General features: G+C 53.7%; 9 protein-coding genes across 9 annotated transcripts; 3 read left to right on the forward strand and 6 right to left on the reverse strand.

The window, feature by feature from the left end:
- Positions 1-1,554, reverse strand: OT_ostta01g02680 (Pre-mRNA splicing factor PRP21-like protein; the record flags this gene model as incomplete). The annotated part of the gene is made up of 1 exon (XM_003074283.2): positions 1-1,554. A coding segment is annotated over one exon (1,554 nt), but the record flags the coding sequence as incomplete, so codon positions are not given.
- Positions 1,555-1,693: 139 nt separating this feature from the next.
- OT_ostta01g02690 (Tetratricopeptide repeat) lies at positions 1,694-2,470 on the forward strand (the record flags this gene model as incomplete). The annotated part of the gene is made up of 1 exon (XM_022985327.1): positions 1,694-2,470. The coding sequence occupies one exon, from the start codon at positions 1,694-1,696 to the stop codon at positions 2,468-2,470; it is 777 nt and encodes a 258-aa protein (XP_022838216.1).
- A 190-nt stretch (positions 2,471-2,660) lies between these two features.
- OT_ostta01g02700 (V-ATPase proteolipid subunit) lies at positions 2,661-3,302 on the forward strand (the record flags this gene model as incomplete). The annotated part of the gene is made up of 1 exon (XM_003074285.2): positions 2,661-3,302. One exon carries the CDS (start codon positions 2,661-2,663, stop codon positions 3,300-3,302), a length of 642 nt encoding a protein of 213 aa, XP_003074332.2.
- Positions 3,303-3,403: 101 nt separating this feature from the next.
- Positions 3,404-4,171, reverse strand: OT_ostta01g02710 (Thioredoxin-like fold; the record flags this gene model as incomplete). The annotated part of the gene is made up of 1 exon (XM_022985328.1): positions 3,404-4,171. The coding sequence occupies one exon, from the start codon at positions 4,169-4,171 to the stop codon at positions 3,404-3,406; it is 768 nt and encodes a 255-aa protein (XP_022838217.1).
- Positions 4,172-4,377: 206 nt separating this feature from the next.
- OT_ostta01g02720 (BSD) lies at positions 4,378-5,601 on the reverse strand (the record flags this gene model as incomplete). The annotated part of the gene is made up of 1 exon (XM_022985330.1): positions 4,378-5,601. One exon carries the CDS (start codon positions 5,599-5,601, stop codon positions 4,378-4,380), a length of 1,224 nt encoding a protein of 407 aa, XP_022838218.1.
- Positions 5,602-5,770: 169 nt separating this feature from the next.
- Positions 5,771-6,685, reverse strand: OT_ostta01g02730 (HAD-superfamily hydrolase, subfamily IIB; the record flags this gene model as incomplete). Its single annotated transcript, XM_003074287.1, has 1 exon — positions 5,771-6,685. One exon carries the CDS (start codon positions 6,683-6,685, stop codon positions 5,771-5,773), a length of 915 nt encoding a protein of 304 aa, XP_003074334.1.
- A 135-nt stretch (positions 6,686-6,820) lies between these two features.
- OT_ostta01g02740 (ISC system FeS cluster assembly, IscU scaffold) lies at positions 6,821-7,405 on the reverse strand (the record flags this gene model as incomplete). Its single annotated transcript, XM_022985331.1, has 2 exons — positions 6,821-7,207; positions 7,307-7,405. 2 exons carry the CDS (start codon positions 7,403-7,405, stop codon positions 6,821-6,823), a joined length of 486 nt encoding a protein of 161 aa, XP_022838219.1.
- Positions 7,406-7,575: 170 nt separating this feature from the next.
- OT_ostta01g02750 (Lipase, class 3) lies at positions 7,576-9,588 on the reverse strand (the record flags this gene model as incomplete). Its single annotated transcript, XM_022985332.1, has 1 exon — positions 7,576-9,588. The coding sequence occupies one exon, from the start codon at positions 9,586-9,588 to the stop codon at positions 7,576-7,578; it is 2,013 nt and encodes a 670-aa protein (XP_022838220.1).
- Positions 9,589-9,940: 352 nt separating this feature from the next.
- OT_ostta01g02760 (Carbohydrate binding module family 20) lies at positions 9,941-14,353 on the forward strand (the record flags this gene model as incomplete). The annotated part of the gene is made up of 2 exons (XM_022985333.1): positions 9,941-10,002; positions 10,195-14,353. 2 exons carry the CDS (start codon positions 9,941-9,943, stop codon positions 14,351-14,353), a joined length of 4,221 nt encoding a protein of 1,406 aa, XP_022838221.1.
- Positions 14,354-14,382: the final 29 nt, after the last annotated feature.

Consider the following 14,382-nt stretch of genomic DNA (forward strand, 5'->3'; position numbering starts at 1 on the left):
TGGTGGCACAACCTTCGGCGGTGGCGGGGGTGCTCGGGTCGGAACAGGCGCAGCAGCCATCAGCGGAGGCGTGATGGACGACTTCGGCGCGCTTGCGGGCGCAACAACTGGTCGTCTTTTCATCAACTCTGCATTGATGGCGTTTGATACTTCGGAATCGGAGGAACCGAAGATGTCGGGTCGGTTTTGCGCCAAGTTAAGGACGTTTGCTGCAACATCTTCATGAGACGCCTGTGTGCTTCCCTGAAGCTTTGCCAACATTGCCTCTCTTTGAACCTTCCATTTAGGATCAAGCAAAGAAATACGCATATGCTCCGCCATGTCGTCGAGTGGCACCATCTCTCCTGTGATCGGTGAAACAACGAATTTCGTTGAGTCGATAGCTTGTGCTGCCGCTTTGCGCTCCTCTGGCTTTTTGTAGTTCCGCACAATTTTCATTGAGCCCACATTCTCGACGATGGGTGGTTCTGGATTCGAATGCGGCTCCGCAGCTTGGCGGACCATGTCTCGCTCTTCTTCATCCATAGTCACCATCACCCTTGGAGCTTCTTCATTTACAACTTCCTCTTCGATTGGCGCCTCAAGCTCTCGTTTTCTCATCGCCTCAATGACCTCATTCAGTTTCATTGGAGGTGGCAGGTCACGATCTTCCGCGTCTTCGAAGTCCAACGTCTCCACAACGACGAAACTATGCCAATCGATGAGTGCCATCTGGATCCGCTCCTCCTCTTCGGCGTCTTCCTTGTCCTGCTTTGCTTTCTTTTGCGCCGTCTCCCAGTCAAGTCTCTTCAACACGCGCTCCAGCAGGACCCTCTTGTCACAGCCCTTCTCCAAACGCTCTAAAAGTTCACTGGTTGGGCTCAAAATCTTCTCGTACGCGTCCGCGAGAGCCGTGAAGAAGGTGAACATCGAGTGATTGGGCCTCAAGAAGTTGAATTGCGGATTTGCTGCCTCTTTTGTGGCCAACGCCGTGACAAACTTTTTCCCGTTTCGCGCCGCAAATTGCGCGGTGATTTTGATCACATCCAAGTCCACCGCGGAAATTCCCGCCGGGATCGGAATGGTGAACTCATCCGCTTTGGGTGGCTCCAGTATCACCGGCTTGGCGTCGCCCGTGCTCGGTTTCACCACGACTTGCTGTTCCTTTGCAGGCTCTGTCTCCTTTGCCGGCACCGCCGCGCCGCTCGCCTGCGCCTTGGCTTCGGCCACTTGCTGTCTATAATACGCGTGATACGGATCCCCCGCGGTTAAAAAATTGAACTTGACGTTGTTCTTCTCCGACGCTAAGATTCTTTGCTCGAACTCCGGTCCGTTCTTCCCGACGAATTGCGCCGTCTTGTCCACGATCACTCGCACGTCCGGCGGCGGGATTATCACGCCCACGCTCTGCGTCCGGGTCTCGAGCTCGACTCCGCGAGCACCATCGACCTTAACGCTTCGATCACCGATCCCGGTGTCCACCGTGGACGTCGCGAGCTCCATCGTCGCCGTCGCGCGCGCGCGTATGAGCGCCACCGAAAGCGCGAGCGCAGTTTCGAGCGGCGCGGGCGACATTTTTTTGACAAGGCTAGGGTTAGGGAATTGAGGTCATGACTCGTCAAGGAGTCCCTCACCACGAAAGAAGGTGACACCATCGATCGTCACAGTCTGCACTGAGCGCTCGATCTGCAACGGAGAGCGCCTCGTCGTCGTCATGGACGCCGGGGCGCTGAAGAGTCGCGGGAACGAGCTGTACCAGAGAGGTAAGTTCGGTGCCGCCATCGAGGCGTACACGGAGGCGATCACGTGTGACCCGCGATGGACGGCTCTGTACGTCAACCGCGCGCTGTGCCATATGAAGAAGCGAGAATGGTCGTGCGTGAAGAGAGACTGCGAGACGGCGCTGCACTTCGATCGAAACAACGTCAAGGCGCTGTACATGTTAGGACTGGCGCTCATCGCCGATAAGAAGTTCACGGATGCCGCTAAATCGCTCACGAGAGCGCTGGAGGAGGCGAGAGAGAGCGGAGACGTGATTCAGGATGACGTGTGGCGAGAGCTCGCGCGGGCGAAATATTTAGAATGGGAGCTGCTTGCGAGCGATCGAGATCGAAGGTACTCAAACTTGGAAAGTAGCGTGAGAGCAATATGGTCGAGTCTCGGGGCGGAGAACGCGGATACGATGCGAGAGGTGATGTCGTGCGCCAGGGCACCCGACGATCGGTCGAGCGAACCGCCGGACGCGTTCTGCTGCAAGTTGACTTTTGAGGTGTTTCGGGATCCCGTGATCGCCCCGAGTGGACACAGTTACGAGAAGTTTGCGATTTTACAGCACCTCAAGATCTCAAAGTTTGATCCCATCACGAGAGAGCCATTGAAACCGGAGCAGTTGATACCAAACGTGAACTTACGCAACGCGGCGCACGCCTGGTTATCAAACCATGCTTGGGCCTTCGCAGACATCGTTCGACCTAATGCACCCTTAGAATAGACTTAGCAAAACCTATTAAATATTTTATGCGTATTACTAGATCGACTCGCTCCGAGACTCGCACGGTGCATCGTACCTGAGATGGTTTGTTTGTTCTCATCTGATACATGTGCACCGAGTCACTTCAGTTTTCAATCAGTTTCCTTATTCGGTGGCGCGTCGTCCAGCGACAGCGACTGAGCGTGAGAAAATGCCCGGAATACTTAACGAGCGATCGATTCCCGTCCTTGCCGCGTTGTGGACGCTCACGCTCGTCCTCATCGTGCGGGGAACTCGCGTGGAGGAAGGATCTGCGTTGGGCATCGACTGGGCTCGTCTCTGGCTGCTGTTCACTCGAATCAACCCTTACTTCTTTTCCGCCCTCGGTATCGCCGCCGCGGTCGGACTTAGCGTTGCGGGCGCGGCGTGGGGGATCTTTATCACGGGAAGCACCTTGCTCGGAGCTGCGGTGCACGTGCCTCGCATCACAAGCAAAAACTTGATCAGCGTCATCTTCTGCGAAGCGGTTGCGATTTACGGAGTCATCATCGCCATCATCCTGAGCACAAAATTGAGTGATGTTCCTCGCGATCCGGATACCGGGGCGTATCACCCGTCAACGATGATGGCTGGATACGCAGTGTTTGCGAGCGGTTTGACGTGTGGGCTGGCGAACTTGGTGTGCGGGATATGCGTGGGTGTGGTTGGTAGTTCTTGTGCGCTTGCGGACGCCGCGAATCCGGCGCTGTTCGTCAAAATTCTGGTGATTGAAATTTTTGGCAGCGCTCTCGGTCTATTCGGCGTTATCGTTGCCATCATCCTCAGCTCAAATGCTGTGTTCGAGAAGGTGTAGCCATGTAGTGAGTAGAAATGTTTTTAGCTAATCTTGATGTCATCAATACATAAAAAATCATGGAACAAAGTGCTTCTCGTCTTCATTGGACTCATGCTATTCTATTCTTTCGCCTTTGCGAACTCCGCCTTGATTGTCGACTTCTTCTTCCGGTTGTCAAGCCCGAAAGCGGCGATTAAGTCACTCGCTCGCAAACGTGAACGGGCAATTCTTCCATCCCTGTAAACGTGAGGAATGCGCATCGTTTCCTTTCCCTTTTCAAATAAAATGAGCGTCGGTAGCTGCTTGCTCGTCCCAGAGACATTGATACCGAAGTCTTCCCCGACATAAGGCCATCTCATGAGATCCAACTTTGCAAACTTGAGGTCCGCGGAAGTGTACTTGCAGCTCAAGTCTGCAAACGTGGGTTCCAAATTCACGCTCGGCGGCGACCACGAGGCGTAGAACTCAACTAACCACGAGACGTTTTTATCTTTATCATCCGGTTCAAGCACTCGTCGCTTCAGCGTCGCCGGATTCATCCATTCAATCTTACTTGGTCCCTTGTACTCCGGCTTTCGCACATACAGAAAGAGCATTACGTACATGACGCAGTACCAGCTGAAAACGCGACGATCCATCATCCAGGAAAGGAGCAAAATGCCTGACTTCGTGTACATGAACATATCCGATACGAAGGCGTCGATGTTGGACTTTCGAACGAACTTCACCGCCGCCATGGCGCCGAGGGTGGTGAAGGTTTGCTTTTCCCACCCGACGAGCAACGAGGTCGCGTTCGGGAACTCATGCTGAGCCCACAGAGAGAAGAATGGATACGACGCAATGACAGCGACGTTCAAGATGTGGTACGCGCTGATGAAGCGGGACATAGACGCGATGTTGAGAAGGACAGAGCGCGACAAAGTGAAGGAACCCTGAACTGATTTGACTTGATTACTTGAGAAAAAGCGCAAAAAGCATTGCGCGCGCAAGTCGATGCTTCACGCTGCGAAACGAAAGAAAAATGCGTGGAATCGGGACGGAAAAAATCGTCTGCGTAATGGTATATCGTAATTGTTACAAAGTGGCACACAGATTACGAGAGACCCCAGTCTTCATCAATCTCGTCAGTGTCAGCGTCATCAATCGGAGTATCGTCGTCAGGAGTCGTTTCTGGGCCATCTTCGGAACTCGTTGCCGCAGCATCGCTGGAACGCTGTTTGATCTTGGTCCACTCATTTTTCGCTAGGCTAGAGTCAGAATCAAATTCTTCTTCGTCTGTCGCAAGAGATGCGACGCGCGCGTGTACTTTGTTGCCTTCTTTCACAGAAAGTTCTTGCGCAGATTCGTTGCTTTCACTCTCGGTTCCACCTTTGACCGGTATTTCAGGTAATTCTTTTCGTCCGAACTCTATCTCTAATTCGTAAATCTTGAAAAAGTATCGGCACCAGAACGTGTCTTCATCGACAACTGTTGGAACGATTCGTGCAAAGAGTTCTTTCATAAAGTTGTTCGAGTCAAGCACGGTGGAGATCTCTCGTACTCGAGTACCGATGGTAAACTCTCCCCTAAAACGTTTGTAAAGCTCTTTCTCTTTGGGTTCGTCGCAATAGGTTCTCGAATCTCTCTGAATCGCGTGCACACTAAGAGCGAATTCGTCTCGCACACGTTTTGGCTTTGTATCTTTTGCGAACGCATCTCTCGTCTCTTTGATCGCTTCGTGCGTCTCCTTGATGGCATCTCGAGTCGTCTCTTTCACTTGATTCAGTATCTTTCCCGCGCCCACGAACATTTTCTGGCCTAAAAGCTCGATCTTTTCTCCAACCTTTTCGAGCTCATCGTTCACCTTGAGCGCAACTTCGTCTTCGTCACCTGTTATCATCACTCCATCGCCCGTGAAAACCAATCCGCTCGCCTCGTCCATCTCGCCATTCGTTCGCTCGGAATGTCTCGTAGTGCCTTCCTCTTCCTCTTCTTCGCTCTCGCCGAAAGTCGCCAAGTCCTCCTTGACTTGTTCCTTGATGTCCCGTAGTCCCTCCGCGAGCTCTTTTCCCACTCCTTTTGAGACGTCCTTCAGCTTCTCGAGCGTGTCGCGACCAAAAGTGAATGCTGTGGTCATGAGTTCATTTCGTCGCCACCGAGCGTCGTCCCCGTCCCCGTCTTTGCTCGTCCTCGGCTCCACAACTTCCGAGGCTCCAACGTCCTCGAAGCGTCTTCGCTCCGCTCTCACTCCGTCCTCGTCCTCGTCCGAGGCAGGATCAGAGTCCGACTCCGCGAATGCGTCGTTCATGACGTCACCGACTCTGCGCAAGAAGTTCATCGCAGATCGCGATCGCGCTGCAGCGCGTCAAAGTAAGGTGGGCCTTGTCGTGCGTGCCAGTGAGAACACCGGCTGTGCACTTCGCTACGACTGTCAATTCATCGGACATCGGTCTAGAAGTTCTAAGGCTAAAAATACAGTGGCTAAAATACGTTTGCTCGACATCGGGCTAACAGCAAAATCCGAACTTAGCGAGTCCTTGGAGAATGCCTAGTGCCTCGTTCTCGCTTGCAAGAAAGACGCGCTCGAGTGAGAGCTCGCCATTCGCTACGCACTCACTCGCCCAATCTCGAAGTTCAGACTCGGCGTTACCCACGATGATGCATCTAGTTTGCCCAGATAACATCAAAATATCGTTCCCACTGTCGCCACACGCGACGGTGTCGAGGAGTTCGAAGCCTAATCGTTTTCGGACATACTCGAGACTCTCAAGTTTCCCGGCGCCAGCGCTCACGCAGTCCACGAATTTCCACCCTCCCGATCCGCTCACGATTACCGTGTAATCTAACCCGTTTGAGTCGCACGCTTGACGAATCATAGTCTCTACTTCGCTCACTATCTCGTCCCTGACGCCTATGGTGACCTTGTGTCTGTTTTGTTCATCCGCTGGTTGAAAGTGCGCGTTCTCATGTCCGCACGCATCGATCGCCTCCTGAGCCGCTCTTGTGACAAGTTCGCAGGACCAGTTCACATCCAAAGCTGCGGTCCACTGAACGTCTTCTGTCCAAGCCGTCGACGCGTCGTCGCTGGCTCGTTGAAACACCTTTGTACCGACGGCGCAGATGAGTCCGTCCGGTTGCACCAAGACGTCCGCCTTGGCCTCAATCAGGCGCGTGAACGACTCCAAGGAGCGACCGGTGGAGTACACGAGCTTCGACCCCGGAGGTTTGGCGCTCGATTCCCAAAATTGACGAAAAGCGCGCGTGTACTCGTCGTTCCCGACCATGGTTCCGTCGAGATCGGAAACAATCAGTATCGGAGTCCTGGTCAACTGCTCAGTGGACGATCGGAGTGATCGACCGCGGACGAAGCGATTCGGGCGAGGAGTGACATCGTTCGCGACGCGGTGACGTGGACATGCCATGACGCGAGCGGCGATGAGCCGCAAGTCACGGACTAAAGGAGTCGGTTTTCAAAACTCTCTAGCTTGATTTTACAGCACAAAAAACCACGGTAATGGATCCTCGGGAATTTTACGAGCGCACCTACATTTCAGAAATCACGCGGCCTTCGCCTGTGCCGACGCCTCGCGCTTAGCCTTGACGTCCGCCACTGCGGAGCGAATAGCGTCCTCGGCGAGCATGGAGCAGTGCAGCTTCACCGGCGGCAAGTTGAGATGTTTCGCTATGTCTTGGTTTTTGATCGTCACCGCCTCGTCCATGTGCGTGCCCTTGATCCATTCCGTCGCCACCGAGCTCGACGCGATGGCGCTCCCGCATCCGAATGTCTTGAAGCAAGAATCCACAATGTTGCCCTCTTCGTCGATCTTAATCTGAAGCTTCATCACGTCGCCGCACGCTGGGGCGCCGACGATCCCCGTCCCGACGTTCATGTCCTTCTTATCGAACGAACCAACGTTCCTTGGGTTATCAAAGTGCTCTACAACCTATGAATCGAGCGAAAGCAGCGTGCGTCAGCGATAATTCTCCTCGCTCGACGCTCGAGGGCGTGAGACGTCGACGTCGCGCTTCGTTCGTCGACGCACCTTTTTGTCGTACGCGCGCGTTTGAGCGCGAGAGAACGCGAGCGCGGTGGAGTTCATCCGCGCCGAGCGCGCGCAGTCGGCGATCGTCCGTCGAAGCATGAGAATAAAGGCGGAGTGAAAGAATGGCGTGGGGGCCCTCGGAGCTCACCTCGTGACATGTATTGGGGACGGGGCATATAGAAGCTCGGCTCGTGAGCGATCACGGCGAACGAAAAGCTCGATTGTGGGTGGGAGACTGGCTAATGACATGAAGAAATACACGGAGGACGCTAAACGTTATCTTCGCTCGGTCGCTTGCGGCGAGACTGGGTACTCACGAGCTTGTCAATGAGAGTATCTTCTGAGACGGTGCCCTCAGAGCTGATAGCCTGCGAGGCGCCGGTGCTGGCCGAGGCTAAGTCAGAGAGCACCGCCGCGACCTTATCTGGGAAATGATCAGAGAAGAAGCCGTATTGAATCATCATACCGCGTGCCATGAACTCACTCGCTTCGACAAGGTGCGGAGCGTATTCTCCATGCGGCAGCCGTTGCAGGTGGATGAGGTGTCCTGGAGGATGCAACGGGGCTGACATGAGCGGTGTTACTGATATCTGCTCATCGGCGTACCGTCTGAAATCGTCACGAAGCGTCGTAGATTCACTCGCCGCCTGAGTCGGGTCCAAAACATCAGAGATTTGTAACTTGGTACCACTGAACGTCATTCGCATCAGCAGCGAAAACTTGTTCAACTTTGAGTTCGTCAGCGCGTCCATCATATCGCCGCGTAGCTTCAACAAACACGGACCAGATAGTCTACAAAACAAATCACAGTGGTGCACGGTACTGTACGTCCACTCTTTCGTGATTTCACATAATTTTGGACTCAACACCCCACCTGGTGGCTCAATGCACCACACCTTCAACGTGTGGAACTTTTTCCGGAGATGCAACGAAAGGTTCGCGGCAACGCCAGCGCCCAACGAGTGTCCAGTGATGACCAAACCCCACCCGCGACAACCAGCGGCTGTGCTCGGAAGCGGTGTGCACCCTTCGGTCGGCGCCTCACCAAGGATGGCTTGTTCTAAAATTCTACTCTCTGCCAACTCTGAAAGAATGAAGTTTGTTGCCCTGAATACGCCAGAATGCACGTGCAGATCGGCACCTTGTAAGCCAGTTTCTATGATGACATCGGGGTTGAGGATACACGGCTTGTACATGCTATCCGTAATGCAGTCAGCGACGCTGAGTGTACCCCGGATAGAGATCACAATCGCCTTGCGACGGACATCGCGCGCAATGAAGAATGGAGGCTCGCCTATTCCATTCACCATCGAAACGAATAATAAGTCCTCTGATTCGATGCCGGCGCACTTTTTCAGGGCCTTGCGGTCCAAGTCGTGAGGCTCAACTTCATTAGACCTCTTCATACACGACGTGCAACCACAACAGTTTGCACACGCCTCCGCTGAACACGCCATGCCCAGGCCAGTCCTGGGATCCGCCCACGCGAAAAGAGCCCAACCGTACGCCGCGAGTGCAAATCTTGAGTAATGTGCGGCATCTGTGTACATCTCACCAAGAGACTCGTACGGCGCAAGCGCATCGGAGTCGTTGAGAAATGGCTTTCCAAGTGGCTGTTCCTCAATCAGGTGCCTATGCTGGATCGCAAGTAACCCCATGCCTGCCGCGATATCGCTTGGAACCACATCCGCGCCCTGAAAAACCTCGGCGAAACAGTTTGCTATGTGGGCCAGCGTACCCTGTTCATCTAATGTTCTATCAACCTCCGGATCAATCTTCTTCTCTCTTCGCCTCAAACACAGCACCGTTGAGATGATGTTGAAAATCTTATACCACTTCTTATCGCTCGGAAGGTGCCCAAACATGCTAAACATCAGCGCGATTCCGAAGAAGTGCATTCCCAACACGACGAAGTTTCCTATGATTACGCTCAAGATCATCGTTCTCACCCTCGCCTGATTAAAACACGTGGCCAGCCCGCGCTCGACCAGCGTCCCCAGAATTGTCAACGCAATGTCCGTCGCGAGTAATAACAGATGGGCGTACAGCAAGTAAGGCACCAACTTCCTCTTCCCCGGTTCCATTATCCTCCCCTTGAGCGACGTGTGCAGCAGGATGACCTCGACTAGGAGCGCTAAGAAGTAGCACCCGAACGTCGTGAACAGCCACACCATCGCCCGCTTCCCTCCCTTGCAGTCTTGCCGCAGCGTTCGATGCGCGCGCTCGTACACGACCAATATGATCACGCACCACACCGTGTGGACGAGCATGAGGCCCGCCATCGGCAGGGGCAAGTCATCGCTCGAGAGCAACCACCGCCGCCCGAACAAACGAAGCGCGGGCATCGGCTCGACTCGACGCGTCCTTCCTCCCGCACTCGCGCGCTTGTGCGCTTGGAAGCGCACGTTCGCGACGGCGAGAGCGGACGCTTTGACGATCGGAGCGCGTCGCTCCGTGGCGTCGTCGCGGCGTCGTGCTCTGACGTTCCCGAGGCGCCCAACCCAACACTAAAAGGAACGCCCGTTTCTAAGAGTCATGAGCCACGAAGGAGTCCCTCGACGTTGGTTTCCTGTCACGACGCGCCCGGGAGAAGAGGGCGCCCGGGCGACTCGCTCGCGGGCGTCGTCGAACGCGATGAGCGCCCGCGGAGGCGTCGTGCGAGCGCCTCGAGCGAGGGCGACGAACGTCTCTGCCAGGTGCGTCGTCGAGCGCGTTCGAAGGCGTCGTCGTGAGCGCGAGTGCGAGCGCGACAGAGAGCGAGCGATTTGAAATCTTTCGACGAAAGGAACGTCGATAGTTGCGATGGAGTGACACGTTCTCGGATCAGGTGACGACGCTTCTCGAACGCGAGAGATACTGACGGTCGCTTGGATTTCGTGACGTCGCAGACGACGATCGAGGACGATCGAGAGACGGGGTTGGAGTCGCGCTCGCGCTGAGGCGAGCGTGGAGAGCTCGGAGAGAGCGTGGCGCGGCGTTCCAGGGAGCGATACAGACGTCGTCGTGGACGTGCATGATGGGAAAGAGTGGTACACGTTCAAACGAGGCGAGGATACTTCGTGGTTGGTGGAACAAGCGGGAATAGACATGGCGAAGTTGAGAGAGCTGAACCCGCACGTGGACCTGTCAACGACGTTTCCAGGCGACAGAGTTGTCATCCGTTCTGCGCAGGATTTGAAGCCGAGCTATCGTACTATGGTCGCGGTGGTGGGTCAACCTACTCCTACCGCTTTCGTGGCGGCCAAATCGCTGAGTTGGAGCTCACCTCTCGCCTACACAGGAGTGCTCATCGCTGGCATAATTACTGGAGCAGCGTTCTCCGGTAGAGGAACGAAAGTGTCCGCGATGTTCACGTCTATCAAATCTACGCTGGACTCGGATCTGAAGAAAAAAAACGAAGAAATAACAAATCTTCAAACGCAACGAGATGCGGTCGAAAGAGAGCTCGGCGAGGCTCGGGAAAAATGGCAGCGGAACGAGCGGTCAATTTTTAACTTGCAACAGCTGCTGGAGAGTGCGACAAAATCAGACGCTTCGTTGAAAGAGCAAATCTCCCTTCTAAAAGGGTCGCTGGATTCCAAAAATGTCGATTATCTACGACTAGAGACGTCTAATGCTAAAGGCGAAGAGCTTCTTGAACAGTACAAGAGAGATCTCGCGAACTCTGAAGCCGAGCTGGACACACTTCAAGAAGCTGTGCACAACTCTGCGTCTGAACTCAAAGACACGAAGTCGCAAGCAGCTCAGTATGAAAAACAAGCTCAAGCTTACAGAGAAAAGGTGATTGATATGGAATCCGAGCTCATGGCACTGAGAGGCATCAGCGATGAATACTCGGATGAGGCGCTTGCTGCAAAAGAAGCATACAAGCAGACGCTGAGCGAAATCGCCAGTCTGAAAGATGTCAACGACAAGCTCGAACGAGCGCTTACCAAGGAGAGCGAGCAGGTGACTCTTGCGTTGAATCAACTGGATACGTACAGAAAAGATATGGAAAGACTCGAGCTCGAGCTCGCGGCTTCCAGAGATGACGTTTCTGAGCTAACCGCTAACATCACAAGCGCAAACACGCAAGTTGGCGAGCTTGAATCTGAACTCGAAACCTCCCGATTAGAGGCATCGGCATATTCAAGCGATCTAATTTCCGTCAAGGAGGAACTCAAAGCCGCTACGTCTGAGTTGGAAACTGTCAAAAGTGACCTGCAATCGTTCCAGTCGCATCAACAAACTCAAGTATCTGAATACGAGGAGAGCATCAAATTATACCAAGCAAAGTTGAGTGAGGCCGAATCAACGCTGCAGAACGCTCAAAACGAGGCCAACTCGCACATTGTTAATCTATCTGCGACTCGAGACGAACTCAAAGGTGTCAGAGAGGAATTGTCCTCGATCGTGAATGAGCTCAAGGCAGTGACGGGCGAGAAGTCAAAGTTGGCCGAAGAGCTTGATAGCCTTCGAGTTGAGTATGACAAAGTGCGAGGTCAGCTTGAGACGGCCAAAGGCGAGATGTCGTCTACGTCGGATGAGTTTGATATCGTGCGTAGTAAGCTTGATTCCGTCCAGGCAGCTCTCAATGCTGCTCAACAGGAGGCATCGCAAAACAAGGGTGAACTGGATGCTGCTCGCGATGAATCCTCTACGCTTTCACAAGAAGTCACTGGCCTGCGGATTAAGGTCGAGGAGCTTGAAGGAGTGCTCGTATCGAAGGATCAAGAAACATCAGGCTTGTCCGTTGAACTTGTCGGTCTGAAGAACAAGTTGGGAATGGTTGAGCAAACCCTGCAAGAAGCGCGCGCAAAGGTATCTGTACAAGCTGACGAGCTCGCACGCGCGAACGCTGCTCTTGAGAGTGAGATGAAGGAGAAGAAACTCTTTGAAGAGCAGATGTCGATGGAGCGAGAACAAGTTTCTCAGCAAGGCATGGAAGCGTCTCAAGAAGTGGAGCGGTTGACGGAGGAGCTCGCACGCGCGAACGCTGCTCTTGAGAGTGAGATGAAGGAGAAGAAACTCTTTGAAGAGCAGATGTCGATGGAGCGAGAACAAGTTTCTCAGCAAGGCATGGAAGCGTCTCAAGAAGTGGAGCGGTTGACGGAGGAGCTCGCACGCGCGAACGCTGCTCTTGAGAGTGAGATGAAGGAGAAGAAACTCTTTGAAGAGCAGATGTCGATGGAGCGAGAACAAGTTTCTCAGCAAGGCATGGAAGCGTCTCAAGAAGTGGAGCGGTTGACGGAGGAGCTCGCACGCGCGAACGCTGCTCTTGAGAGTGAGATGAAGGAGAAGAAACTCTTTGAAGAGCAGATGTCGATGGAGCGAGAACAAGTTTCTCAGCAAGGTATGGAAGCGTCTCAAGAAGTGGAGCGGTTGACGGAGGAGCTCGCACGCGCGAACGCTGCTCTTGAGAGTGAGATGAAGGAGAAGAAACTCTTTGAAGAGCAGATGTCGATGGAGCGAGAACAAGTTTCTCAGCAAGGCATGGAAGCGTCTCAAGAAGTGGAGCGGTTGACGGAGGAGCTCGCACGCGCGAACGCTGCTCTTGAGAGTGAGATGAAGGAGAAGAAACTCTTTGAAGAGCAGATGTCGATGGAGCGAGAACAAGTTTCTCAGCAAGGCATGGAAGCGTCTCAAGAAGTGGAGCGGTTGACGGAGGAGCTCGCACGCGCGAACGCTGCTCTTGAGAGTGAGATGAAGGAGAAGAAACTCTTTGAAGAGCAGATGTCGATGGAGCGAGAACAAGTTTCTCAGCAAGGCATGGAAGCGTCTCAAGAAGTGGAGCGGTTGACGGAGGAGCTCGCACGCGCGAACGCTGCTCTTGAGAGTGAGATGAAGGAGAAGAAACTCTTTGAAGAGCAGATGTCGATGATGCGAGAACAAGTTTCTCAGCACGGTGCTGAATCGACTCAGAAGTTGACACGACTGTTGGACGAACTGAGAGATGCACAGATGGCGTTGTCGAAGGCGAAAGATGAGGCAGATGACTATCGTACCTCCGCAGAAGGTTATAAGGAGAGTCTTGAAGCTGCGCGACTGGAAATCAATTCGTTGCTTAATGAAACAGCAAGCTCCCTCTCGAGTGACGCGTCACACGACAAGGAAGTGGAGGCACTGCGGAGAGAACTTGAGACCCTTCGAGTGAAAGCCGCCGTGAGTGCCGAGGAAGCTGGAAAATACCAGGCTGAACTGCTATCTGCTCGAGCTGAGGTATCAAATATTTCTGCTCGACTCTCGCAGGAGACAAACTCTGCCGATTCTGACGCGATCGCCCGCATGGAACAGCAAATCGTGGCGGCGAATGAGCGGGCAGATCGCTATAAGAATCGTCTGCTCGAACTTGAGGAGAGCATGGAGAGTAAGTTACAGTCGCTTACGGAGACGCTCTCCGATATTTCAGCAGCACCACAAAAGTCACCGATCTCGTACTCAACGGAGTCTAATCTCCACGAGGCTAGAACGGCTGTAAACCTTACACTAGCGCAGATTCAACAGATCGTGATGAAGATGCGGCAGCAGGCGCGAGGTGAGTTATTCACGTGCGCAGTTTCGTGCGAATTCCGAGTACATAAAGAGGTCGGCGAGCATGAATTCCTTGTTCTGGTGGGAAGCTGGAATGACTGGGATGTTCAAACGAGTGACTACATGGAGCACGGCGTAGATGGCAAATGGCACGTGACCCTATCGCTCTTCGCCGACGAACCTCACGAATACAAATATTGCGTCTGTAGATTGAACGAGCACGGGAAGCGTGTTCCAGTTGAGTGGCAAGTCGGACACAATCACGCATTCGCGTTCGACTCGAATCTCATCACTACACAGGGCATGCAGCCCAGAGCGCAGATCAGAGACCACTTTTACGCTGATCCGGCCGCGACGCCGATAATCCTCTTCGGACCTCATGGCGAAAAGTATGAGACTGGCAGCACAGCGCTCATGTCTGGACTGTCGAACCACCTTGCGGAAGCGGGCTTCGAAGCGGTGCGGCAGAATCTTGAGCGTCTCAGTTTGATATTATCGAATTCGTCAGATTCCTCGTCGAAACAGCTTGATTCCTAGATACTGTTTCATGAAAACTTTTGTGCATT

The sequence above is a fragment of the Ostreococcus tauri genome (assembly GCF_000214015.3).
Source record: "Ostreococcus tauri WGS project CAID00000000 data, contig chromosome 01, whole genome shotgun sequence".
NCBI lineage: Eukaryota > Viridiplantae > Chlorophyta > Mamiellophyceae > Mamiellales > Bathycoccaceae > Ostreococcus > Ostreococcus tauri.